Source organism: Cydia splendana, chromosome 1, assembly GCF_910591565.1.
Source record: "Cydia splendana chromosome 1, ilCydSple1.2, whole genome shotgun sequence".
Taxonomy (NCBI): Eukaryota; Metazoa; Arthropoda; class Insecta; order Lepidoptera; family Tortricidae; genus Cydia; species Cydia splendana.
In genome coordinates this window covers 27,306,201-27,333,042 of record NC_085960.1, presented here as the reverse complement: position 1 = coordinate 27,333,042, position 26,842 = coordinate 27,306,201, and the positions used below count along the sequence as shown (strand labels likewise).

The window sequence follows — 26,842 nt, the reverse complement described above, 5'->3', positions numbered from 1 at the left end:
ATCTAACATTACAAGAGAACACAGAATGGGTCAGGTCAGGTAGCGGGGCGTTTCAACCACTGGCACAACTTTACAAACACCTACTAAAAATGAGTACTTATTAATTAATTTCAAACAACACTTCGTCACTCATGTTATCAATAATTATTGTTAATTCCAAAACTCCGTAGAATATGTGCGGAAGGAGAAGTCGTGGAATGTATGGCGCCCAATTACAGGACACTTCTCTTTCCGAACAGACTCTAGCATATCGCCGGTATTTAATTACTCTTTTGCTTACTTTTACTTTAGTTACTTTTGCTATTACTTTTACCATACTGACTAACTTTTGCAAGGCCAATTAACCCCAAGATCGCAAACGAAAGATATGCTGTTATGTGTATAGAACAAAACAAAATGTGCTAAAACGAATAATAAGTATATAGAAAACATTGGTACATCAGGGTCCAAACACATTCCATTGTATGCTTAACGGATGACTCACGCTAGACCGGGCCGGGGTCGGGCCGGAGCTTCCTACCTTATCACCGATCAGCCGTCATAGAAAATGACATGTCGCCCGCCTCGGTCCGGGCCCGGCCCGGTTTAGTGTGAGTCATCCTTAACTCGTTCCGCGTCTCGTCTTTCATCCTACTATAAAATCATGTGCATGATTTTATAGCAAAGTTAAGTTAATCAAAAGTTAATTTTTACGCTGCACCCGTAAGGTACCTAGATGGTTACATATTTCAACATTTTTAGTAGATAATAGCGTCATACCTCGGTCATACATAGTGTATGTAGGTAAAAGCCGTCAGACATAATTAGCTGAATTTAGCTTGGCGAGTGAAAAAGTCTAAAAAAAGACGATTGTCCCAGTACTTTAGTCGTAGTAATTAGACAGTAAGACTCAGCATGCTAAACTCAGCCCTGTATGTCTCCGCCTTTAATTTTAAAAGCTGTCAAAATGAGAATCCAAAATTTTCTCTGTCATCTTGACATTGCTCGGACCATGTTTTGAGAAAACTCCGTGGTGGGGAAAGTGCTCGAAGCCCGAAGCTATAAGTACGAGGCGCGGCGCGAGCGCCGACTAAAGCTCGCCGCTCTCTCACACCAATGTCACGGGCGCTCGTCTAATATTTATTGCATTAATTACTTTCACGTCAATGTGCATGTTATGTTAGTGTGTGTTCTTCTCTCTCGGATTTAGCGCGACGTCATTTTTGAAAGTTGGTACGTATATTGAAATAATATTTAGATTGTTAGTGACAGTTAAATAGTAAGTTTTGTGAAATTTTAATATAATATAGGGTGTAAGTTAAGATTATCTTAATTTTATTTGGCATTAATATTTCCATAGGTAGATATGAACATTTTAAACATTAGTAAATAATTTAAAAAAAGTTGATTAGATCGAAATAACCTTTTTTGGAGATAAATAAACGAGGTAATTCCCTTAACATAAAATTACAATATTCTTTATTGTACAATCAGCATCAATAGTAGTGGATGGAACAACGCTCCAAAAGTATCTTACATCATGGAATACTTTTCTAAATAGAGAAATATATAAGTAATAGTTGTCTAATATGTTGAACACATAAGAGACATATATTTTTGTTAAGCTATTAATTAGAGAATGGTAAATATTTTTAACGCGTAGTCTGATCCGTTAATTTTGATGCTAATGCTTTAATGAAAGAAAACTGTACTAATAACAAACTTAAAAGTAGAGATACCAAACACAATCAGCGGTCTTACAACCAAAGAATGATCTTCCCAATAAACCTTTTGGTAGTGGATTAATTACCGACGTTAATAAAATGTCCGACAGGTATCTTCATGAGTAAATATAGCCAAAAAAATAGAAAAATTACAACTGTGTTGAGAAGAGCTAGTGACGCCGATGTTCATTGCGGGCTGGACCGCAGTCGTGCGGCTTATTGCGAGCGATGCGTCTAGCGCGATGTAGCGCGGTTGATTATTTCCTACATTTTTCAGTAAACTAATTTATTTATATTGATTTATTACTTTCACAACGATGCAATTTACTTGAAATAACAGTACAGATTTGTTTAGCTAAAATGATAAAAATTTAGGTACACCAATAATGTCGGACAGACACTAGAAAAAAAATAAGTAGGTACTAGTCTCCTTTAAGGATCTTCATTTATAGGTAATGAAATGAGGTTGAAATTTAAAAAAATATTACATTTTCTCAGAATGTAGCTCTTTAATAATAATTAAGTACGCTATGTACCTACTGTATATTTTGACCTAGTTCCTTCGTTTCTCCTTATTTTGTCTTGGTTTTTATACATATACATAATACAGTACTGTGACTACTTAAAAACACAAATCAAATTAGGTTGTGTAAGTAGGTATGCGAAATTCCAAAACAGTAAGTATTGCTAATCTGGCAATTTCGGTAAAATAATTTCTGAGCGTTCTATTAAAAATTTAAAAAAATATCAGAAATTGGAGTTCTAAAGTCGACCTGCTTGAGAGTTAACAATAGAACACATTTTCTTTAAATTGGATAGGTTGCTGAAATAAATTGTGATAAAAGGCTTTTCCGTCAGTTTTATTTTCCAGTAAAAAAAACATTTAAGCACCTCCCTACACCCATACCTAAAAAAGATACGAAAGATTAAGATGTTCACAATATTTTTGATTCCATGTAATTGAAACAGAACATAACAATACACAGGACGTAGGTACCATTAGGTAGTACCAATACCAACAATGTATTCTAACGCAAACACCAAAAGTATCAAGTCGTGTTAGTCAACTATATTCGTTTACGTCGTGACCAAGTTTAGTCAAGCCGACACATTTTTACAGATAACTCTAACCGCAATCTTCTTGAAAACCTCGAACTCTGGTTACAAGTGAACGAATTACCTACACAGTTACACATACTCGTACCTACACATGGAACATAGAGTCAGACCGAGATAAGACTGCAACGATTTTGATAGCCCACGCAGTGGAAGTGATTTTAAATGTCAAACTTCTATGAAATTATGACGTAGGTAATATAAATAACACTTGCACTGCGTGTGCTATCTAAATGGTTGCAGACTTACCTCGGTCTAACTTTATTTATTTAATACTATCTAAATATGTATACGTATAGGCACCTATTATAGGTCAAAAATTTATAATGATGTCTCGTAGAGATCGAGGAAAAACACGTGTCTTATTTTGTACTTTTGGTGGTGGTTTGTTATGTTTATATGCTTTGCGTACCTATTTCTTTTTGTGATGGGAGGGTGGAAACATCAATTGATTGACTATTCATAAATTACGGAACACAAACGTTTTATGTTAACTTTTCTAAAATGTATAAATACTGGTAAATAATGTGTAAATAAAATCCTACTCCCACCGATAATAAATATACAATACACTTAAGTGCAACGAAAACGGGTCGCTATGTTCGGAAAATTTAATATAAAATAGCCGCTTTTTAATGGATTAAGATCCGAATGTAAGTATTACCTTTAATATTTGCCTTAGGTATATACAAACCAGTTGCTTTACTTAGCCACTGACAGACCACGCACAGGCGTTAAGAGTATGATCATCAAATTTTAAACGCTCGTATAGCTATTTAACCAGATTTAACCTCGTAAGACCGGTGGGTCTTACGAGGTTAAATCTGGAGGGTGGAAAGTTTTTCAACTTTTAATTTGAACCTTATTCTATAAGTATTCGAACGAATTTCGTCTGTTTAAAAAAGCAATGAAACAAAAGAAATGCTACTTTATTTGGTTCATGAAACGTTCAAATTAGATTGCACGAATATTTACATTGTAATGTACATTTAGTCTCCGGAGATTAATACGTATATTCTTCAAATGATGTCGGTAGAGATCCTCTAAGAAAAGATTTTGGATGAGGGGAAATGGGATTTAAAGTTTTATTAAAATGTAGTTTTCTATTTAAGAGCCCAATATCTGATTAGTCTCAATATTCCTTGCATCCTACTAGCGGATTGTACCTCTGCGTGCGTTCAGTAACATGGGTGGAGGTTAGTGATGTGCCGTGGGAATTTCCCGGGAACAAAGAATATTCCCATATGGGAAATTCCTGGGAAAATCGTGGGAAATTTCCCGTTGTTCCCGGGAATATTCCCCAAACAGGGTATTTCCCGGGAACGTTTCCGGGAAATTTCCCACCAAGGGAATTTTCCCGGGAACGGCACATCACTAGTGGAGGTCCTATAGTTCATACACTCGGTGTACCCCTTCACACATTTACCCACCGCATTTGCATTTCTCACACCATTGTTCCATCTATGGAAAACACGTCAATATTTTTTTAGGAAGCAAATTCGTTGTTCTTTGAATACAGATTTATTATAATAGGAGGAGTCCTACGTGGAGACGTTTGTTAAACCGTGCCAAGCCAAACGATACTGACCTCTTTAGTTTAAGTTGAAAACATTTTACGACCTCACAAACGTGTCGTAAAATATTTGAAAACATAGTTCTGTCAGATTCTGCACAATGTCTATAGAATAATGGGCAATTTGTGCTCACGTACGAGTGCTAGTTATTTATTCCCATTAACTGGCTTTTCAGCAAAAACCCTGGACCAAACAATAGTGATAACGTGAAAAAAACATAGTCAAATGAGAGTTGTAGTCCGAGGGTTCATATTTTCAATTTTATTTTAGCTACAAACATATTGTACTTGATCCCACTTTTTTGTTGGTACATATTTAATCCAAATTCTAAATAGAAATTTACAAGCATCACCATGCAATATATATTTTACGACTATACGGCTATTATACCAATTCCCACTTATCTGCGAACTATTCTTAACAAGTAAAATAGTTGGTATCTAGCTAACATGAAACATAGCTCTGCTGCATAAATATTTAATAATAAATAAGTAGGAATAAAGTGATTTATGTAATGTTAATTGCTGTGCAGACATATAAACGCCTATTACACAGGCCTTGCCAACATCCCAGTCGTGAAAAGTTTGTGTCGTATATCGAGAATACCTAATGCAGAGATTCGGTCTGGTATTAAATAAAATAAAATAAGTTCTTAAATCATTTACTATACCTACTTGATTAATATTCATCTTTGTGTGGGATATACTTAGGTTGTATGTTTTAGTCAACTAGAACGATGAAGAATAAACAATGAAATTTCATGAAGAGTACACATTTAGGTCTTACATGTATTGTGTTTAATTCTTTTTATATATGTCAATAGTACCTACCTGGAAGAAAGGAAACCAGTTAATTAGGTAACCTAAGTATCTCATTCCGATATATCTGCAAATGAAGACACGCAAATAAATTACGAAAAACTACGAGTTGTAATCAGAGAAAAAACTCTTCACATAACTGTTTAAATACATATCTGAAAGTTGTTTAATTATGACCTTTGTACTTTCCCAAAACAGCATCTTCGAAAAGTGAATTTCGAAACTTTTAGCACCAACGTGAAGATTCACGCGCTACACAACAAAATAATTAGCAAACAGAGATTAAAAGCTAAACACTACAGAAACTAAACAGTAACCGCATGTATAAATAGTCAATGTTTTTTTTTTTCACTTCATATATATTTTATTTCTTAATCATAACATTATGCGAAAACAATATTAAGACTGTTAAGGAAAATTACGGTTATGTATAAGTTTTGTGCTAAACTTGTGTTACCGTAAAAATAAGTAAGGTCACTGTGGGCAAGTCCGTCTACAAGGCAAGTCCGTCAACACGTTATAACTTTTGAATTTGAAGGCGTATGCGACTTTGGAGTCCAGTCGAGTAACCAGTTTTTCACGCTAGTTCCGTCACTGTAAAACAGATGGCGCTGTGACAACCAACTTCAGAGCAATCCGCCTCAACAAGTCATTTCGTGTTTTGAACTCGAAGTCATAGTGCGACAACCGTTCGAAAAAATTTTTTTAAATAGTTTTTGAAAAGATTGTGCATCAGAAAGTAACTACGTAGGTAGCATAAGAACCAGTTGTCTTTATTCTATTTTTAAAATATCAGAAATTAGCTTAGTTTTGTAATTATACGTTCCACAATTTATCATATTAAAATTTGACTAAGTTGGAAAGTCCGTCTATTATGTTCAAGGCAAGTCCGTCATATGCCGGACTTTCGTTAAATCAGAGATTACCAACTGTTTTTGCGACTTTAATATTATAACCATTTGATAAGGTATCAAAAAATCCTCCTGACTTTGCACATGATGTTACTTTATTAAATTTTGATCTCAGTAAATTAATAGAAACGATTAAAATTCATTTTTAAATTACTATTGATCTTTTATTTCAGAAATCAAAAAAATAATTATGTTTAAATATTTTCCAAAAAAGGTTTACCACCCCATCTTGGTAGTATATGCCGGACTTGCCTTTGTTTTAGAAAAATGGTGTTTATTTCGAATCTGAACCGTATATTGACAAGTTTAAAATACTTACACTTTTCATTGTCTTGATCCGTTCTTTTTAGGAATTTGACTACGAACATATACACACCCATAGATTGGCTGATATCATAACTAGACGGACTTCCCTTAAACTGCACGGGAAGTCCGTCTACTCGCCGAATTTTAAAAAATGTCATTGTTTTTGCTTAATTTGTGCTTGAAATGATCTGTCACTAAGGCTAAACTATTAATTATTAAATTCTTCATCGTATGCGATTACAAGCAGTAACATAGGTGAATAATTAACGGAACTAGATCACTCCAAAGTCAAAAAAAAATAAAGTATGCCGGACTTCGCCACAGTGACCTTAAATAACAAACAAAAAATTACAATTAATGAGCACAAATAAATAAAAAAGCCATTTGAAATGTGTGTAAAACTTCTTAATTCTATAATTACCTATAGCTAACGAGCCATATTCATTCATTCTTACACGAGTGTAGTTACTACCTATGAAATAGATGATTATTTTATAGCAGAAAAACATAATATATAGAGCGAGTAAATTCATAATTGTCAATGTATAGGTAGGGTTGTAGAAATACAACCACCATAATCAACTGGTAATAAAAAAATATAAGAATTACTTACCATACGTTACATAGGTATAAAACACGTAAGGTTTCTTAATATAACATACCTACAGGTTACTACTAATGTCAGGTTATTCCAAACTCGCTAAGAATAAGTTTAGGAACACCAAGTCTACCATACCTAGGGTTGCCATACGTCCCGTATATACGGGACTGTCACCGTTTTTGTCCCGTATTTTGTCGACCGGTCTGGCCTAACACCCCCCCCCCCCCCCTCGGTGGCCCGCGAAAGTTTCTGCAGGTAAAAAAGTTTGGAGACCCCTGCTCTAGAATACCACTGTCCCTTATCAGTTCCGACTAATTATGGCAACTCTAACCATACCAAGCATAACACGCGTAAGTTACATTCGTTTACCGTATTCTCGCGCAATAAATTCTACATTCGCACCGATTTTGCACTGTCACTTACGGTTGTTATGGTGTATAAGTATAACTACAGTTAACTCTATTTGATGCGTGACGAACGAACCAAATTTGTGAAATGAACATCAGCTGAGTTGAGCGTTGATTGCTCTCGGAGCCTCGGCCAGGGCCAAGCACTCTGCCGCGCTAACTTTATCCGCAGTAACTCCCTTTAAAAACGCTTCAATTGTGTATTTTATTGTGTAAGAACAAGCGGTAAAATTGTATGAATTTCAAATGCAGATACGACAGCATTTTCAGCGATAACCTAACCGTAACCGCGTTTACTTACACTGATGGTATTCATTTAAATCTTCATTCGTAACTAACGATTTTGGCCCACTTCCAGTAGTCAGACTGCTCAGACTGTATAATATCAGTTATTTATTAGTTCACTGACGAATAAATTAGTAGATAGGTATGTTATAAAATTATTATATAAGATAGAAAGCAGAATAACCTAAGTAAGGTATTAGTTACTGAACATTTTTTTTCTGCGCATCGAGAATAATATGCAGAATTTAATTGAATTTAAACTGTCAGTAAGACATACTATGTAAACTGATCGAAAAAATAGTAAAGTTAGATTAACGTTACCTTGTTGGGATTTAAAAATAACTATGTTTTATAGGTTACATTTATTAACCTAACTTAACCTATAATGAACATACAATTTCAGTTTACTCGAAACGAAAGCATTCAGTTTAGTTTAACCAACCCAGCGAGAATATTTGCATTTATTAATGCAAACTGCGTACGTGACTTGTAATATCTGCAAACAAATCTTTAGCTCGTAGACATTTTCTCTCACCGTTACAAAAGGTTTGTAGTAAAGAGTTGAGGCTATGTTGTAGCACTTGTAGAGGCGTGGAGTGAATGAACTGCGGCGTATCATTTCCGTTGTGCACTTGGCACAGATCGCAGAGCCGCCGGCGGGTCTTGCAGTGAAAGTGTATAGGCATTGACAAAAGTGAAGTAGAGGTCAAGCGCATAACAGGTTCCATTTTTGAAGACTTTACTTTCCTGACGGAAGTAAAAGTCGGCAAAACGCGGAGATGATATACCTACGCTTTCATCCACTGAGTAGAAATGTAAATATTACATAAACATTATCAAACAGATTTATTTTCTTCTTTACGTATCCGTTATCATTCTCGGCGTTTCAGAAGTTTACAGTTCATATGGTGCTACTTTACCGTCCTATGTCCAAAACAATATGTGCCTATGTCCAAAATTTAAAGGGCCATATGTACTGTAAAACGTAGAATACACGTGCGAAAAGGTAAGGTATCGTAAATAACTATAATACACGTAGTACAACGCCCCCGATTATATTTAGACTCTTTGTCATCTTGACGTAGTTATATGTAGTGAGTATGTAGTTTTAAATTTCTACTGGCAAATTTTGAAACCCGGTCGTCAGGAGGTTAAAGGTTGGAATATAGTAAACATCCCTATAATGGACGTGCTACCAGAAATGAAATATACATCATGAGTTTTTAAACACTGGCAAAATTGTACATTAACATCAGTTTTTAAGCACTGGCAAGATTTTACTAGGTATGTTAATACCTACTACACAGTCCACTCCATCGCTGCTTAAATTTGAAGAAATGGCGCCTTGTTGTCCATAATTAAAAAAGACATAATTTTTAATTTGTTAACTATGTTAAAACCAATTGCGGTATATTTCACTAAATACGTCGAAAAACATAAAAGACGCTTAGGATATTCAACTTTAAAGGTACCTGTCCTTTCATACTTATAACACAGAGCGGTAGAAACTTTAAACGTACCTATCATACATACTCCAACTTTTTTCTTAAACGATTCATGATTGGTGCAGTTACCATACCTAACACCAAGATTTACAACTCTTGTGTCTCGTTCCACTTATTCTTAACATCATTTTTTTATTTATTCATACTGTATAACCACCTAGATAAATACAACAGACAATAGGCATCTGTGCATTGTATGTTCATTTTAACTTTTATTCATTGTTTATCAGCCGTGCCTAGATACCTAACTACATCTGTTCGTAACGGCATTTCTTAGCGGACCCCTAACTGTTAGGTAGTTTGGTAGTCTAGGTCTTAAAATGAGGAACAAAGAATTTATAATAACTAGCACCTACGAGACGATCCGCTAACAGTCACTTTTAAATAGCACAGTGATGATGAATCGACTTTGTATTTATGTTTCGACTAGGTCACCAGACAAAAACTTAATACAAAATGTAGGCCATCATTCCTAACGAAGTAACTTCAGGGACTTGCTTGACCAGTTTTTATCTAAGTTGGACTAGATGGTACTCGCTACGGGGGAGCTCAGTACGGTTACCATCAGTTTGTCACTGACATAAACGCCGTCGAGAACGTAATTTACTTTCTATACATCTCGCTCGCACTCGCATATTAGTGCAAACGGGATGTATAGAAAGTAAATTACGTTCTCGACGGCGTTTATGTCAGTGACAAACTGATGGTAACCGTACTGGTGATGATATCAGCATGTGAAAGTAAAGTGCTGTCTCTTTTCCCCATATAATAGCCAGAGTAGCCTTTCTAATATACTCACTTTTATGACTTCATTACCATTTTTCAATTTCGCTTTATGGTTTTAGGTTAGATGTAGAAGTATGTACGTACCTAATAGATATGTATTATAAATAAATATAGGTGTATGATAGTCCTAAACGTTCTTCATCATCATTGGCCCGACATCTACAGCAGATGATTGTTGCAGCGTCGGGTAAAATCAGGTGTTCTTACCTATTACATAACAGATGTACTACATATGCCTTTATATGGTATATTAATTATTAATATTTCAAACACTTGCTTGTTTATAAATAAATAGGGGAGACTTAGGTGAGTTGTGACAGATGAGAGTTGTGACATTGTCGATTTTTTGGAAACTAATAACTGTTAGCGAGCTCGCAACAGTGTGCGTTTGTTAGCTCGTAACTTGAACTAACAAACGCGCGCTATTGCGACCTAGTTTTTAGTTAATAGATTCCAAAAGATCGACTATGTCACAACTCTCCTCTGACAGAACTCACCTCGGTCTCCCCTACCTGTAGTTGTAGGATTATTAACACGCGATACAAGTGCGAAAAATAGGAAATTCGCAACGAGTGGGTATAAATTATAAATTAAAACACGACTGGAGCGAGTGTTTTAATTAGACACGAGACGCGAACTGCCTATTCGCACATGTATCGTACAACGTTTTACAGTACATATGGCCCTTTAAATTTTCGACATGTACGTAATATGCTAATTATTGCAATTGCACTAGTGCGGTAAAGTAGCACCACATGTACTGTAAAGATAAGATATCTATTCGTAATAAAAAGATACATCGTGGACAAGTACGACGAATACTCAGGTAAAGTTGTGGGTCAGTCGGTAAACCTCATTAAATTTCTATTCGGTAATTAATATCATAATATGACTTTCTTGTTGCAGCATCGCTAAAATATTACTTATTTTGTACTTGTAATTTCGGTAAAATGTTTTGCTTTGTATACGAAAGTGGTTCGATAATTATTAAACTCTCGCCTCGATGAACAAGCGTAAATTTCAAGTTTATATCAATAAATGAATTCCTGAAATTTTTCCATTTGACTGAAATAAGCAATATAGTAAAGGCACTAATAATGAGACATTAAAGAGAATTTGGAATATTTTTGATATTTCACTGATAGGTATCTAATACATATCTATCAAATACATATCTTCCTCTTTGTGCGTTAAAAATTGAATATCCTATTTCATCTATCATGTTTTCGAATTGGTTTCAACATAATTAACAAATAAAACTACGTCCTTTTTCTCCAATCATGGGCAATATGAAGCCATTTATTTTAAAGAAACAGATATTAATGAAACGTCAAAATTAAGCAGCTCTAAGACTCTGCAGGTTTACGGTAAAATGTTGCAAAATGTTGAAAAAAACCGATGTTTTAACTTACATATTTTACAGTACATCTGATGCTACATTACGATACCAGCTGCTATAAGCACATTACGTGACTGCGTTGAAAATTTAAAGGGCCATATGTACTGTAAAATGTTGTACGATACACGTGCGAATAGGTAATTCGCAAGTCGTAACGATTTAAAACACTCCCTTCGGTCGTCTTGATAAAATCCGCCACTCGTTGCGAATTTCCTATTTTTGGCACTTTTATCGTAAATAACTATTATAGAATTCGTTGCCGTAGCGATGTGAAATAGGTCATTTCATTTGCTTGTGCAATCTTAGGCTTGCGCCTAAATAAACCAGGCTAAACTAAACTTTACGTCGCTTTTGTCTTCAGAATCAGTGTACAATGACGACCGGGACATCCCTCGCGCTGGCAGGCAGCCTCTTCGCGGCCAAGAACAAGTACGTGGACGACGAGAACATGAACGCCGTACTCACAGGAAGGAGTTCCGGCAAGCGACGAGATTACGAGTGAGACAACTTCATTCATTCATTCATTCATTACAAGCTTTTTATTAACTTACAATACGGGTCAAATCTTGCAAGTTAAATTTGACCCACCTCCCAACTTCCAATGAACCTGAAAATTTGCATACACATGGAAGTCGGGTGACAATGCCATATTACGAGTATGGTACCATCGAACTGATCTGATGATGGAGACAGGAGGTGGCCATAGGAATTCTGAACGAAACCTAATTGTGTTGTCGCGATGAGTTTTAGTTGCCCGTGGAAAGAAATTACAGTCAGCGATAAAAGCTTATGCCAAAAATGTTTTTTTTTTGCCACACACTTTATTTTGAATCTGGTGCTATATGTAGGTTCAGTACGCATCAATAGTAGCAAAAGAAACAACGCGCCAAAAGTACTTGACACCCTGGGTTACTTTCTTAAACATAATTATATAGGTATGTACTTACTTCTGTAATTCGCGATGTTATAGTCTAACTAGCTTTTGCCCGCGACTTCGTCTGCGTGGAATTAGTAATTTGGGTACCATAATTTTTAAACAAATCTGCTTTTTATTACATCCTTCTTTTCAACCCCAAAATGGATGACTAATTAGTCAAAAATGCGAACCTTCTTTATTTGTAACGAGCCTTTTTATTTTATTTGTCTTTTGAGCCCTTTTTAATTTAAGATATTATTTTCTTTTATTTATTAATTTTAACGTGATAACGTCTTATAAATGCTTGCACGAAAAAGTGTCACGTTGTGGACAAATCTCCATGGTCACGTTGTGGACAGATCTCCATGGTAACGTTATGTAATGTTATGGTAATGTTTTCTTATGACGTTATCACGCAAAATTATCGTCCGTAAACCGACTTTACAGATCAGACATAGACATATTTTTGTATCTTAACATCACTTCCACCTCCACTCCAACTTGGAGGTTCGAGAAGTTGAAGAAGTTGTAGAAGTTGGAGAAGTTGATAAAGTATGGAGAAAAATTTGTACCTGGTGAGGTGTCGGGTCTCGGAGGCTAGACATTTCTAGAACAGTCCAGAACATTCGAGAGTATTCGAGAGCATTCCACAGCATTTCAGAACATTCTGGAATGTTGTCGAATATTCGAGAACATTAGAGATCATTGTGGAATATTCCAGAACACTTTCGAATGTTGTGGAATATTCTGGAACTTTCGATGCCGTCTCGGGTCTCGGTGGCTAGACATTTCTAGAACAGTCCAGACCATTCGAGAGTATACGAGAGCATTCCACAGCATTTCTGAACATTCTGGAATGTTGTCGAATATTCGAGAACATTCTAGATCATTGTGGAATATTCCAGAACACTATAACACTTTAAACTCTCGCGTTTTGTACACATATTTAATTACACAAACGGGTCGGGTCTACGGGTCTAAAAAATTCAATCGAGAGGACGGGTACAAATTATCGTCTACTTGGGGACCAGTGATTCAAATGTTGAAACCAGCGGATATATCTTCGGACCAGTGTACGGATACTGTGAGTGTTGCGTGTCGTGCCGTGGACAATAAACATTAAACTTTAACGGGTAGCTGCAAATTCTTTGTCTACCCCGAACATTTTTATAAACTAATTTCGGGTAGTTTAGTGTTGTTTTATTAATACAGTGGAACCTGGAAATCTCAAGGGACCGGCAATTTTTTGTCAATTAACCAGGTTTTTCATTTAAGCAGGTCGTGTCAATTAACGAGGTTCAAAAACTCGTTGTGTCAATTATAGAGGTTTTCATTAATATAGGTTGCGTTCTGACAAATTTCTTTTATGGAGGTGCAAATAACCATTGAAAGTAGATTTACACGCTTACGTTCTGGTTTTCTGGTCTATATATGGCTTCTGTCTATAGGTACTTGCACTTTTACACTACATTAATTACTACTTTATTTTCTTATTAATCATTTGGCTTTAAAAAATTCCCTTCAATTGTAGAAGAAAGTTTTATTAGAATGTAAAAAGCATACTTTGTTTTTGATTTAATCAAAACTATTTCACCTACTACAGGCTGTGATAGATACCCAATAAAATAATTGAATTCTGGATGAAGATATAAATAAAATGATCATTGCTATTAAAATATTGTTTCTGCTGTCTACAACTACATTATTTCAATTACAGACGTAATAAGTAAGACTCGTTTCAATAATAGAGGTAAAAAGAAGAGCAATAATAACGGATTTTTTTAGCACAGTGTCAATTATAGAGGTCTTAGTTGCAATGTGGTCAATTACAGAGGCAAAATTACGAAAAGCACTAAAATCTAAATAGCAATTATAGAGGTTCCAAAATTTCAATTATAGAGGCCTTTTGATCTCAAGGGACCGGGACCGGACTTTTGGTTGCAATTATTGAGGTTTTCCATTTATCCAGGTGCCAATTAACCAGGTTTCACTGTATCTCGGTTGACATTTGTTGGGACGTCAGTCTTTCCGTGACCACAGCTGGTGCAACTCAGCTGAAACGTCGGAATTAAAGGTAAAAACAATGAAATTATATCGCGGTAGACCCGTTTGTGTAATTAAATATTCCAGAACACTTTCGAATGTTGTGAAATATTCTGGAACATTCGAAGCTGTCTTGGGTATAGGAGGCTAGACATTTCTAGAATAGTCCAGACCATTCGATAGTATTCGAGAGCATTCCACAGCATTTCAGAACATTCTGGAATGTTGTCGAATATTTGAGAACATTTTAGATCATTGTGGAACAATCCAGAATACTTTCGAATGTTCTAGAATATTCTATATCCTTCCCCGGGACTCAAACTATCTGTATACCAAATTTCAACCGAATCGGTTCAGCGGTTATTGATTTCCCATACAAACTTTCACCCCCTTTTTCACCCCCTTAAAGAGGGATTTCTGGGATAAAAACTACCCTATGTCCATCCCCTTATATGGGGCTACATTACCGCACTAGTGCGATAATAAGCTCATGCATGACGCAACTATGTCTATGCCACATGTACTGTAAAACGTTGTATACATGTGCGAATAGATAGGTAATTCGCAACTCGTGTCGATTTAAAACACTCCTTTCAATCGTGTTTTAATTATCGCCACTCGTTTTAAATTTCCTATTTTTCGCTCTTGTATCGTAATGTACTATATCGCATGGTTGAAAATAAAAAGGTATGAAACAAAAAGCATTAATATATGTGTAGTACAACATTTATGGGGTAATTACTAGTAATGCATTTCTCTAACCATGAATAAGCAAATAGGTAATAATATTTATTGGCGTGTAAACCTCGCGTATAAGTACGAAAGTTCAAGTAGTAGTGTAAGGTACAAAATACATTTTATACTTTTCATAATACCTAAGGATTAATTTAACCTCAACCGTATTCAACTTACTCATAGAAACCTCTTCAACAAGATTGCGAACGCCAGGTTTGCAGTCCAAAAGTCAATATTATTACATACGTATTTACTTAGTCTTGTTGAGAAATGCATCAGTAGTATTCCCTATTGCTAAACATCAATCGTTATCATAATTACTATCAATCCATGCAAAAATAAATAAATAAATCATTAAGGTTCACGTTGCGACATTAAAACATTGCGGTTGTTTGTGGACAAAATAATTAGGAAACGTTAATTGTGGTGATTAGTAGTGTTATTACGAGTATCAAATGGCGTAAACTTAGTTTTAAGCAGTTCAGAGTATAAGATTAAGACGATCTACCTACTTAAAAAAATACTTTGACCAATGAACTTTACACGCGCGTTTATATACTCTAAAACGTTTACGTTTACTGGATTCGTTTGTTTCATGTTTAAATAGGTCTCTCAAAAAAGGCTTTTCTTTTGACGTCTAAACGACACCTAGGATCTAGGTATGAAATTACCTATCGTCTTTTATGATTCAAGCAGGCGTAGTAGGGCCACGAAAATGTTTTTAGTAGTAGGTAAACTTCTGACCGCCAAATGGTAGTCATCTAAATACTTAATTGAAAATCACAGAGTTCAAAGGCTGCGCAGCGTATTTAAAGCCATTACATAAAGAAATAGATAGATATAATGTAAGTGCAGTTTTACTCAGCACACGCTGCTGTACTATTCTGCAATGTTTATTTACTCCTCAAACTGCGCAAAGGGGAGTACCATTCAGATTATAAATATGTTTTTGATTTGATATTGTGGCAGGTCGATATTTGATGTCAGGATATAGATAGGTGCGTTTTTATAACATATAACATATTGTTCCGTCAAGGTCACACACATATGTACCTACACAATTTAAATAAGGTAATCTAAGGCATCATCATTCTTATTAGATAGGAGATGTACGGGATGTTTTGAACCCTTATCCATCGCGAGGTAAATATATAGGTATAAACTGAGCAACTTTTACTAAGGAGCTAATCCCGAAATCGCGGGAAAAAAAATTGTACTCCCATACCTTGAAAACATCGACATCTGATTAGCAAAAGTGTATGGGTAGCCAATATTTGTAAGGTAAAAGATCCTGAGCAACATACATATAGGTATATGCCATAAAATACAAATAATATTTAGCTCATTATACGTTCCTTCTCTTAGGATTTATATATAAATCCTAGGATATTAGGATTTATATAGGTATACATATATACCTATCGGTACTCTGGTTCACAATCGTACTAATTTCGAAGATAAATTTGTTGTAATTAGTACCATAATGCATAGACATAAAGTTGTTATTACAGCCAAATATTCCGCGTAATTAGTACGACTGTGAACTAGGGTATCGATATGATACTGTAACGAGATATCACGCCGGTGAGTCGCTTTTACAACGGATGAAACGAAAGCCAACGATAGAGGACAAGAGATATCCATTAAACCCCTATGTATGTCCAGCGAAAATTAATGGTTAATTAACAGCCGAGTTCATACCTACGTAGGTATAAATTTATTCACCTTATTGCAATGGATTAAGATAAAGAAATATATTCCTATTTTATGAACTCGATTGTAGAGTCTGTGCGGAAAGAGAAGAGTCGTGGAATGTATGGGGCCCAATACTCTACACAGATTGTACTCGATGACGCTTGGTTTAAGACACTCGCAAGTAAGCGAGCCAAGCGTCATCATCCCGACATCTGAACCACTACCACCAGTTTTGACATTGACAGATACGCTCGCGTCTAAGTAACTTACTTTCTATGCATCTCGCTCGTACTCGCACATTAGTGCAAGCGAGATGTATAGAAAGTAATTTACGTAGACGCGAGCGTATCTGTCAATGTCAGAACTGGTGGTAGCCGTACTGTTCGCCACGGACACACTATACACCTGCCTGTTTTGCGGTCGTGATTGCCGCTCCTGTATTGGCTTATACAGCCATGAAAAACGTTGTCGCCCTGCCTGACACTGTTTGTATAGTCTGCAATATACTGAAAGGCCTATGATGATGATGATGATGATGTACACAGACCATAAACTGCCATAAACTAAGAAAGCGTTTTCGTTCCAGGTGGCAGATTGTGTGGAGAAATGTTCTGGCGTTCGTATATCTGCACATCGGTCTTATCTACGGTTCCTATCTCATTTTCACCGGCAATGTCAAGCTATGGACACCTATCTTTGGTAAGATTTGTATTAAATTGTTAATTACAATATAAAGACAATAGACAATTAAATATCTCTTTGATCATTTATTTCTACCGTTGATCATACGCTTGAGGCTATTTGAAACCTTCTAGCTGCTTACTTGCAGACTTAATTAAATAACTTTACGACAGTCATAAAGTTGATGAAAGTTATGTTCCTATAGTCTGTATCTTTAGGTATTTAAATAAAAGTATACAAATAATTTGTACATTTTCGGGTAGTTATAACATTTATTGGTTAACTGACCAAATACAAATCCGCCTGGATCAGTCACTAAACGACCTGACTTTAACCTACATTATTTGATCATGTAATGTTTTCATCTACCCTCAACTGGTTTAAGGAGCCATTTGAGGGTAGATTTTGTTTACTTTTATTTAAATACCTAAAGATACAGAGTTTATAGTCACCAAGTCCATTGTCGTTGTTTGAAAACTTAGATTAAGACCAATTACCTCTCGCATGTTATTTGTTTCACCTAAATTAGTATGTTTGGAAAATGTGTATCCCGTTAGCTTTTGGCCGGTGTATTAAGGCCGGAGTTTTTAAAGACCCGCGTGTTTGCCTGTGTAGAAGTCGTTAAACTCTCATAAGGTCTAAGAGATTTAGATTAAGAACTCGTCGGCAAACTTTTGAAGAGGAGAGCCAACCGCATTACAAATAAGTAATCGTTATTAGGAATCTCAAAGAGCCTCAAATGTTGATATCAGTCCTACAAGGTACATTTTTGGGTGTTTTGTAGAGCCGCATTTGCAGGTTCAAAGAGATGCATGTGACTCGCGAGTCGTTTGTCGATCCCTAAATTAAAGATGCTTACGTTACATTCTCTTCGATTACTGTGATGGTTACATTATTATATTATGGTTACATTATTACATTATTATTATATTACGTATTTTATCGCCTAGACGCGACGGAAACGTCCGGGTGTATTTAAAAATTTATTATACGTAATATAATCCAGTAAAATTGTTTTATATCATGAGATTCTAACGTAGTGGTTTAATATGTTACAGCGGTAATATTTACGCTCCTGTCAGCCATTGGTGTGACCGTGGGCGCACACCGACTATGGGCGCATCGCGCGTATAAGGCGCGCTGGCCCATGCGCTTGGTGCTCGCCTTGCTCCAGACCATGGCCTTCCAGAACCACATCTACGAGTGGGTCCGGGATCACAGGTTAGATATCTGTAGCCCAGTTATATGCTTCACATCTAACCCATTTCTGCCATTAGCGTGACGGTAGATTTACACGTAAGATTTTTGATAGACATTTGGCGCAACAAACCTAAATTTTATCAAAGACTCCAAAGTACTTGAAAATTTATCTTTAATAGTAATTAGTCTTTTGTAATGTGTTAGAAACACACTAGCCTAGGTACACCTACCTAGCTTATCAAATTGTAAGCCAAGTGTAAGCATTGTATATTAAAGCAAATATACAACAAAAACATCTTTCCTTAAAAAATTATAGATATTGCGAGGACGTTATTATTTCTATTAAGCGACCTGAGCCTGCCCGAGGGCGATAAGAGCATGTAAACGCTTTCATTCATAATAAGCTCTCTTTTCAAAAACCGGACACGTGTCGCCATGAAATTCTCTTTAATTTGATTCTGATTTTTATTCCCGCATCCGTATTTCATATATAAAGTCGGATAGGGTCAGAATAACATTGGGCCAAGAAAAAACACTTTTATTTTATTTTATATTGGGCGCACTAGGTCCAGAACAATTTTGCCATTTCCTTACACACAAATTCCTACCGTCACACGTAAACGTTCCGCTGAAAATACGCCTTGAGAATGGTTAACAGTATTGTTTGACCCCAAACAATCAGTAATTAATTATATTATGTATATTCTATGACTCAATTTTAGGGGGGCAAGAAATTCTTACGCATTGCCACACGGTGCATCCGGGAAATCACCAATACCCAATACTCGCTTACATTACTTTTACACACATCGTTTTAAGGTTTAAGAAAGCGACTAAGAATCAAATTTCCGAATCGACCGGTACGTATGACAGGTCACTTATACCAGTGATTTAAACTATGTAGATTCGTACCTTATCTAATTTTCTAAGTCGATTTGCACCTATCCAAAAGGGGAGATTGAGTTGAATTATAAGTTATATCTTTTTTTCCTATAACAATAAATTACAAGAAGCTTTAGCCGCTGGATGTTTAGCGTCACCTATGCTAATAAAAACTTGAACTTCGAGTTTTCGCGATAGTGATAGATTATCTAATACCTAAATACGAAACATTGTGGAAAGTAAAAGGGAATTCGTGACTTCTGATAGGTAAATACAACACCTTCATAAATTATCCTTTAGTGGCGAATTAATTAGTGACAAACTCGTTTCTCATAATACGAAAGAGAAAGTGAAGAAAAATCCACTAAAATAATATTTTAATTTGATGTATAAAAAATGTTATTGCAAAGTAAAAGGAGATGATTATTTTTAAAAGATTTTCTCGGTAATCTCTCGTATTTTTGCCCATTTCGTGCGCTGATTTTACCTGAATCAATTCCCGGAAATAAACTTCCACGCTAACCCTCATTAATACTCGTAGGTATCAGTGTTGGCTGAAACGTTAATTTAATTAACCATTTTTGGCCATTAACCATTATAAATTGAACCGTAAACTGTAACCGTCCGTTACGGTTTAGGGTTCCATTTATAATGGTTAATTGCAATTAACGTTCGGACAACACTAGTATAATATCAATAATTGTTCTCGAGTTTAACACGAACAGCGAGGCTTTCAATGTTTATCGAGTTTTTACACATGTTACTTTTAGTTGTAACATATTTTAAATCCGTAGATTATTTTATACATTAAGAGGGGGCTAACGCAAAATTGTAGTTTGTAGTATTTATGTTAAAAAATTATTCACACGAAAACTAAACTTACAAACCAAAACCTTAAAAGGTTAAAGTTGCCTAGATAGAAACAAAAACCGGTCAAGTGCGAGTCGGACTTGCGTTACAAGGGTTCCGTAAATTACCCAATTTTTGACTATGTATTTTTTTATGTGGAACGTGAATAAAAAAAAAAGGCTTTAAAAACTCGTAGGGTTCGGATCAAAAACTAAGTAATTAAGTCCGACTCACGCTTGACTGCACATTTGTAATAGGTTTTCCTGTCATCTATAGGTAAAGAACTATCTAGTGTATTTTTTTCAATATTTTAGACACAGTAGTTTCGGAGATAAAGGGGGGAGGGGGAAGGGTCGGACAGATAGTCGCACGATTGATCCTATAAGACGGCGGTCGGCAACCTGCGGCCCGCGGGCCGCATGCGGCTCGTGAAACTGTCACTTGCGGCCTGCGAGCCTCTCTGGCTATGTAATATTGAGAAACGACAATGTCTGATAAAGTCATAAATATTAACAAAGTGCGGCCCGCGTCAACTTACTCATCGTTAACTACGCTACTAAAACTACGCAAAAAAAGGTTGCCGACCGCTGCTATAAGAGATCCGTTTTTTTCCCTTTGAGGATCGGATTTACGGAACCTTAAAAAAACACGGAAACCTGTCTAATCTTATTAATATAATTTTAGAATAAGAAAGTTTCCTTTCTAATTTCCTGGCTCTACCCCCCCTTAATGTTTTTACAATAATTATGTGTCATACACATATTTCCGGAATGTTAACTTGACACACTTTGGCTTGGCTTTTGACATATGCAGGCATGACAAGTCATTTATATTTTTCTCGCTCTTGTTATTTCATGTTAGATAATACGTAGGTACCTATACATTCAGAAATTGTTCACTGGTTGCCCAGCTAAATCAGGTACCTTACGTACCAAGTGGAGGAAAAAAAAATACATGTATAACTACATTATATTGAAATATTCGAATTTAAACTGTTGTGAGACATACTAATATTGAATTATTTTACGGCGCGCCGCAGTACGCGTTACAATTAAGGCCGTCGTGAACGCTGCTCGCACTGTTAGTGCTTCAGAAAGGAGACCTAGGCTCTCCGAAACATGTCGCGCGAGTGACAAGTCGTAATTATTCAATATTGAAATATCTTAGCAACAAAACATTTTATTTGACATTTCGTTTTTCGCATTCTTCGTTCAAATAACATACGACATATGACTGTAGAAATTTATATATTTCACGGGTCATTACGCCTGAAAAATTCCATCTTCTTTTCATGCGAAAACATCAACAAAAAGAACTTGTTTTGACTAAAAAAACAAGATTTGATTATATATTTTATAGCTTATTTATGTGTTAAGAAAAACTCTAAATTGAATACTTGTTATCGGTACATTACGGCTGTTACAGGGTCCACCATAAGTACACGGAGACGGACGCGGACCCGCACAACGCGCGGCGCGGGTTCTTCTTCTCCCACATCGGCTGGCTCATGGTCCGCAAGCACAAGGAGGTGTTCGAGAAGGGCGCCCAAATTGACATGTCCGACCTTGAGAAGGACCCCATCGTCATGTTTCAGAAGAAGTAAGTTTAGACCCTAGAAAACTCCGTTTTTAGGGTGTCGTCGTCAACTAGAACCCCTTATAGTGTCGCCATGTCCATCCGTCTGTTCGTCCGCAGCTTACCTCTTTTTAAGTTAATTATTACCTGTCTTAAGAGGTACCTACTGCTCTTCTCTTATTTTAACAAAAACTCTGAAATATAATAAAATCTAATGAGTAATTGAGTATATAGCGATACATCAGTATATATATAGAGTTTGTTCACTTCTCCGACCAGTAATGTCCGATTCGAACTTTAAGATACATCAATGAATAGATATAGAAACGATATGGATTAGATATGTCAGTGTCAAATGTGACGTTTCTTCAAACAAAAACGTCTATCTAGATCTAGATCTATTAACTGACGTAAGTATCTTAAAGTTCGAATCGGGCCGATTGAGGCAGAAAGCGAGAAATATAAGGCCTAAACACGGGAAGGACAACATGATTAGGGATCAGGGTATTATGAGATAAGGTCTCTCATCGCTGTCAAACATAGATTGTTTAGACAGTGAGCATTTTTTTAGAGAAGAGAACCACTTTTCCTATAGACTCCCCCGGAGTCTCCAAAATAAATTGGTTGTTCCGTAGAAAATTTCATGATTTAATCAACTAAAACGAGCGTTGTAAAAGTTGTTCAAAGTGTGACATTACATTCAACTTGCAGAGTAAAGCCAAACATTGGACAACAACGAATACGAGTATACCTATTTGCTAGTAATAATTAACGTAGTTTAAAAGTGCAAGCCAGCAAACCACGTAGAATACGAGTATGAGAATAGTAGATTGTTAACCAAGGGTTGAAAGGCACCCATTTCTGTCGAGGTAGTTTGGCGCTCGAACGCAGTGAGAGCGCCAATAGTCCGAGACGGAAATGGTGCCTTTCACCCGAGTTAAACACTCTACTTTTCATATCGAATGCGAGGAAACCACACAAGACAAGGCAATTTCGCAAAATCAGTAATTGAAGTACCCAATAGACCTACAGCCATGATTTTTTACCTTAGGACTTACTTGCAATCGGAGACTTTACATGTGTAAAGATTAATAACGCCTAGCGCAAATCATTTAGATTGCAATAGGTATTTACGAAAACACACATTTTTTAACAAACTGCAGTAATTTTAAAATGATTTGTTCATTATAGTACGAAAATCAGCGGGATTGCCTCTTACTTTTTAATTTTATACTTTTTCGTTCTAAAAGCCGCCACAGACTACCGGACCGTACCGCGACCTTGGTGCGTCGCACCACCTAATAATATAATAAAAGTATTTTAAATATTAAATAACAATTTAATTAATGATATAAGAAATTTTTATCTTGTATTTTATTTTATTTTCATGAATATAGTGCTAAATAACTTTAAAAACCAATTTAATATCGTACAAACGTTTAACTGTGGCTGTATAAGAATCTGCCTTTGCTCATTTACGCAAGTGTAAGGTTAAAAAAAATATTTTTGGTGTATTCCTTTTGGTTCCCGCCTTATGAAATCGAGTAAATAGAATTCAACGAAAGAAATCAAGAATAATTTGTTTTAACAATTTACTTACATCATTTTTTATAAAAAAAAGGATCAACGTGGGATTAGTAAAATTAAAGAATTACCAATTGTTACAGGCGAGGAAATAAAGACACTATTTTTCCATTTTGTTTCCACCCAGTTGTTCGTGCCTCGTGGGACGGGGACGCAGAGGAGTACACCACTTTTCTGCGCTAGAGCATAAACGTATCACTTTCTGCGCACCTTTTAGAACAACAACGACCCACTTTCAGAGCATGAGATATGAAAACAGCTTTTAATGGCTATTTGCACCTCCATAAAACAAATTTGCTAGCTAGAACGTAACATTTATTAACGAGAACTTGTATAATTGAGTTAACAGTTTTTGTACCTGGATATATGGTATGACCTAATTAAATGACACAAAGTTGCCGGTCCCTTGAGATTTCAATTATTAAGGTTTCTTGTAGGTATATTAATTATTGCACGTATTTAGTTCCTACATTATCGAGATTAATCGAGCATAATTAAACCAATATACTGTGTAACCCGTGTGTGTTTAGTTTATACAAGTAGTTACCTACTGGGTATAATTATACCAGTACCTAGTAGTTAAATAATAGGTGGGTGCATATTATTGGTCACGAACTAGTTAGTGGCAATCAGTGATAACAAACAACGATATAAGATACAATAATAAAACGCAACAACAGTTATTAAAAGATGGTTCTAATAAATGAAAACACCATCTTACAATTTCATTGAAAAATAGGTAGGCGTGTAGTTTTGCATTTCAAAGATCGATTAGGTTGAAATGATAATTCAGAAATTTGTAAAGGAAATTAATTTAGTTTTTTCGGGTGTTCTTATTTCTGAATCTCAGAAACAAAAATAAAGACAATTAGATAAAGGTAACAACAGACGGTCCTATTGCTAGGGCCTAATTGTAGTTTTTATATTGAATTGTTAGATAGATGTTTTTACCAATGACATGAAAAAAATCACATTGAAACTAGATTAGGTATATTTGCAAAGACCGAGTAAAATAGAAAAATAACACAAAATTATGTCTAATTTTCATTTATTTTAATTGCATAAATTGTTACTCTGCATACAGCAGTATAGTATAATTTTAGTATACCTATAATTGCTAGATTGTGATATAGCCGAAAGACGTGACGAACAAAATTTTAAACAGTAGTGTTACGGCCCGGCCACGACTTTGCGCAGCCAGCGACGGCGGCGGCGGCACCATAGGTGAGAACGAAAGGTACAATGATTTAGGAAGAACGAAATACTGAAAAAATGTGTTTTTAGACAGTTAATCAGCTATGCGGCCAGTCCAGGTTTTAAAAACTGAGTAATTTGGTACAATTTGATTACAGAACGTATCTAGTGGTGATGCCAATCCTGTGCTTCCTGCTGCCGTCGTGGATACCGGTGTACTGCTGGGGCGAGGACCCGTGGACCTCGTGGTACGTGGCCTCCATCTGGCGGTACACACTCTCGCTCAACTTCACGTGGCTGGTCAACTCGGCGGCGCACATCTGGGGGAACAAACCTTTTGACAAGTAAGATACTACAACATTACCGGAGCCTAGCCAAGATGATAGTCGTACATGGACAAATAGTCAGTCGGTACTTTGTCCAAAAGTCTTCTAGAAATCGATTTTCGCACATGTGATCTTGGATATGGCCATATTTTGATATAATATATGTATACCCATCGGAAAGTATTATCATGGCCTTCCCTGGGACTCCAACTATCTTCATCAGTGTGAAAAGGTAACAGACAGAGTTTGTAATACATACTTATATTTGCAGGGATAGGGGTTTGTGCCCCGTCACGCATAGCAACCATATTATTATGTGATGTTGCAAAAGCAGTTTAAACTTATACTTTATAACGCAAGTAGGTGCCTACACAATAAACAATTGAATCAGGCAACATAAAGTTGTCAATACTAAATAATATACACGTTTACTATAGGTACTATCCATTGCTATTCTAGAAACATAGGCGCCACTGACAACGTGACCGTGGCCATCTGCGCGGTCGGCGAGGGCTGGCACAACTACCACCACGTGTTCCCGTGGGACTACAAGGCGGCAGAGCTCGGCAACTACCGCACCAACATCTCCACGGCTGTTATCGACTTAGCAGCTAAATACGGTACACATTAATTGCTTTATTTACTTTATTAAGGACGAGAGGCCGTCGCCAAGATCGCAAATTCGAAACACGTTATCTGCCGATAGAGGACGATAGACGATGTCTGATATTTCAATGTTGGTGGTAGGCCCTCAGACTGATAATGAGCACGGCGGAAACTACAACCGCAATAATATTGCCATGGTGCTTACTGTCGACTTGGAGGCCAAAAAACATTTAGAAGGCACATTTGCTGTTGGTAGTTCGCAATTTCCTCTGACTCTAAATAGGTTTTGAAATTTTGTCCCCTCTTTATATTTAGCAATGTGACAGACAGACGGCCGGATGATCAGAGTCGCACCATGAGGAGGAGACGTGAGCAGGACTAACACTGCGCATATCGTTCATTATAAGCAACTGTTTCGTATCAGTATTAGTGAGGTTAACGTTAATTTTCTAGTCGTGTTGAAAAAAAAGTTATTAATTTTTTTACGACATTCATGGTCACCCTAAAATTAGAATACTAAACTACCGATATTCTGTGTCAAAATGAATGTCATTTACTGTCATCACGGTCTGGTTACTTTTGAAAACTCGTATCTCACTCAAGTTTGACAGTTTATTTTCTTCGTAATCAAAATGCCATTACGGTTAAAGAGGTTTTATGTTTATTAATTAGGTCCTGTAGGGTGACCATGATTGTTGAGAATTAAATTTGCCCTCACCAAAAAGTTAAAAAATAGGAAAAAGTGTTGTTGTTTCTCCTAGATACGACGGTGATCGATCAATTATCAGTTACTGAGTGTGCAGGATTAGTCCTGCTCACGTCTCATGAATCATCCTGTATTTATGCGCTTACGTTTGCATAGGTTGGGCGTACGACTTGAAGACCGTCTCCGTTCAAATGATCAAGAACAGAGTGGCGCGGACAGGAGACGGGAGCCACCCGTCCGTGCAAGAGACCAAGCAGGTGGAAGACGACCACGACCACGCACACCCCGAGAACCCCGTGTGGGGCTGGGATGACAAGGACATGCCAGAGGAAGACCGGCTCTTGGTGGAAATATCACATCAGAAATCAGAATAGCGGATAACACTGAGGTCATTTTTGGGAAGGAAGTTCAGAGGGTAATGACACTAATGGCCCGATAC

At 36.4% G+C, this 26,842-nt stretch overlaps 1 protein-coding gene across 1 annotated transcript; it reads left to right on the top strand.

Annotated features, from left to right (window-relative positions):
• The first annotated feature begins 1,016 nt into the window (after positions 1–1,016).
• LOC134797576 (acyl-CoA Delta-9 desaturase-like) lies at positions 1,017–26,842 on the top strand. Its single transcript, XM_063769864.1, has 8 exons — positions 1,017–1,212; positions 11,773–11,909; positions 17,387–17,499; positions 18,540–18,702; positions 21,838–22,011; positions 24,924–25,109; positions 25,551–25,711; positions 26,560–26,842. Exons 2-8 carry the CDS (start codon positions 11,785–11,787, stop codon positions 26,775–26,777), a joined length of 1,140 nt encoding a protein of 379 aa, XP_063625934.1. The 5' UTR covers positions 1,017–1,212; positions 11,773–11,784; the 3' UTR covers positions 26,778–26,842.

Excerpts from the sequence above, each read along its gene's own strand:
- LOC134797576 (XM_063769864.1), top strand. The coding sequence starts at position 11,785 with ATGACGACCGGGACATCCCTCGCGCTGGCAGGCAGCCTCTTCGCGGCC. Across the intron at positions 11,910-17,386 it reads GGCAAGCGACGAGATTACGA|GTGGCAGATTGTGTGGAGAA; the intron begins GTGAGACAACTT and ends TTTTCGTTCCAG. Across the intron at positions 17,500-18,539 it reads GCTATGGACACCTATCTTTG|CGGTAATATTTACGCTCCTG; the intron begins GTAAGATTTGTA and ends AATATGTTACAG.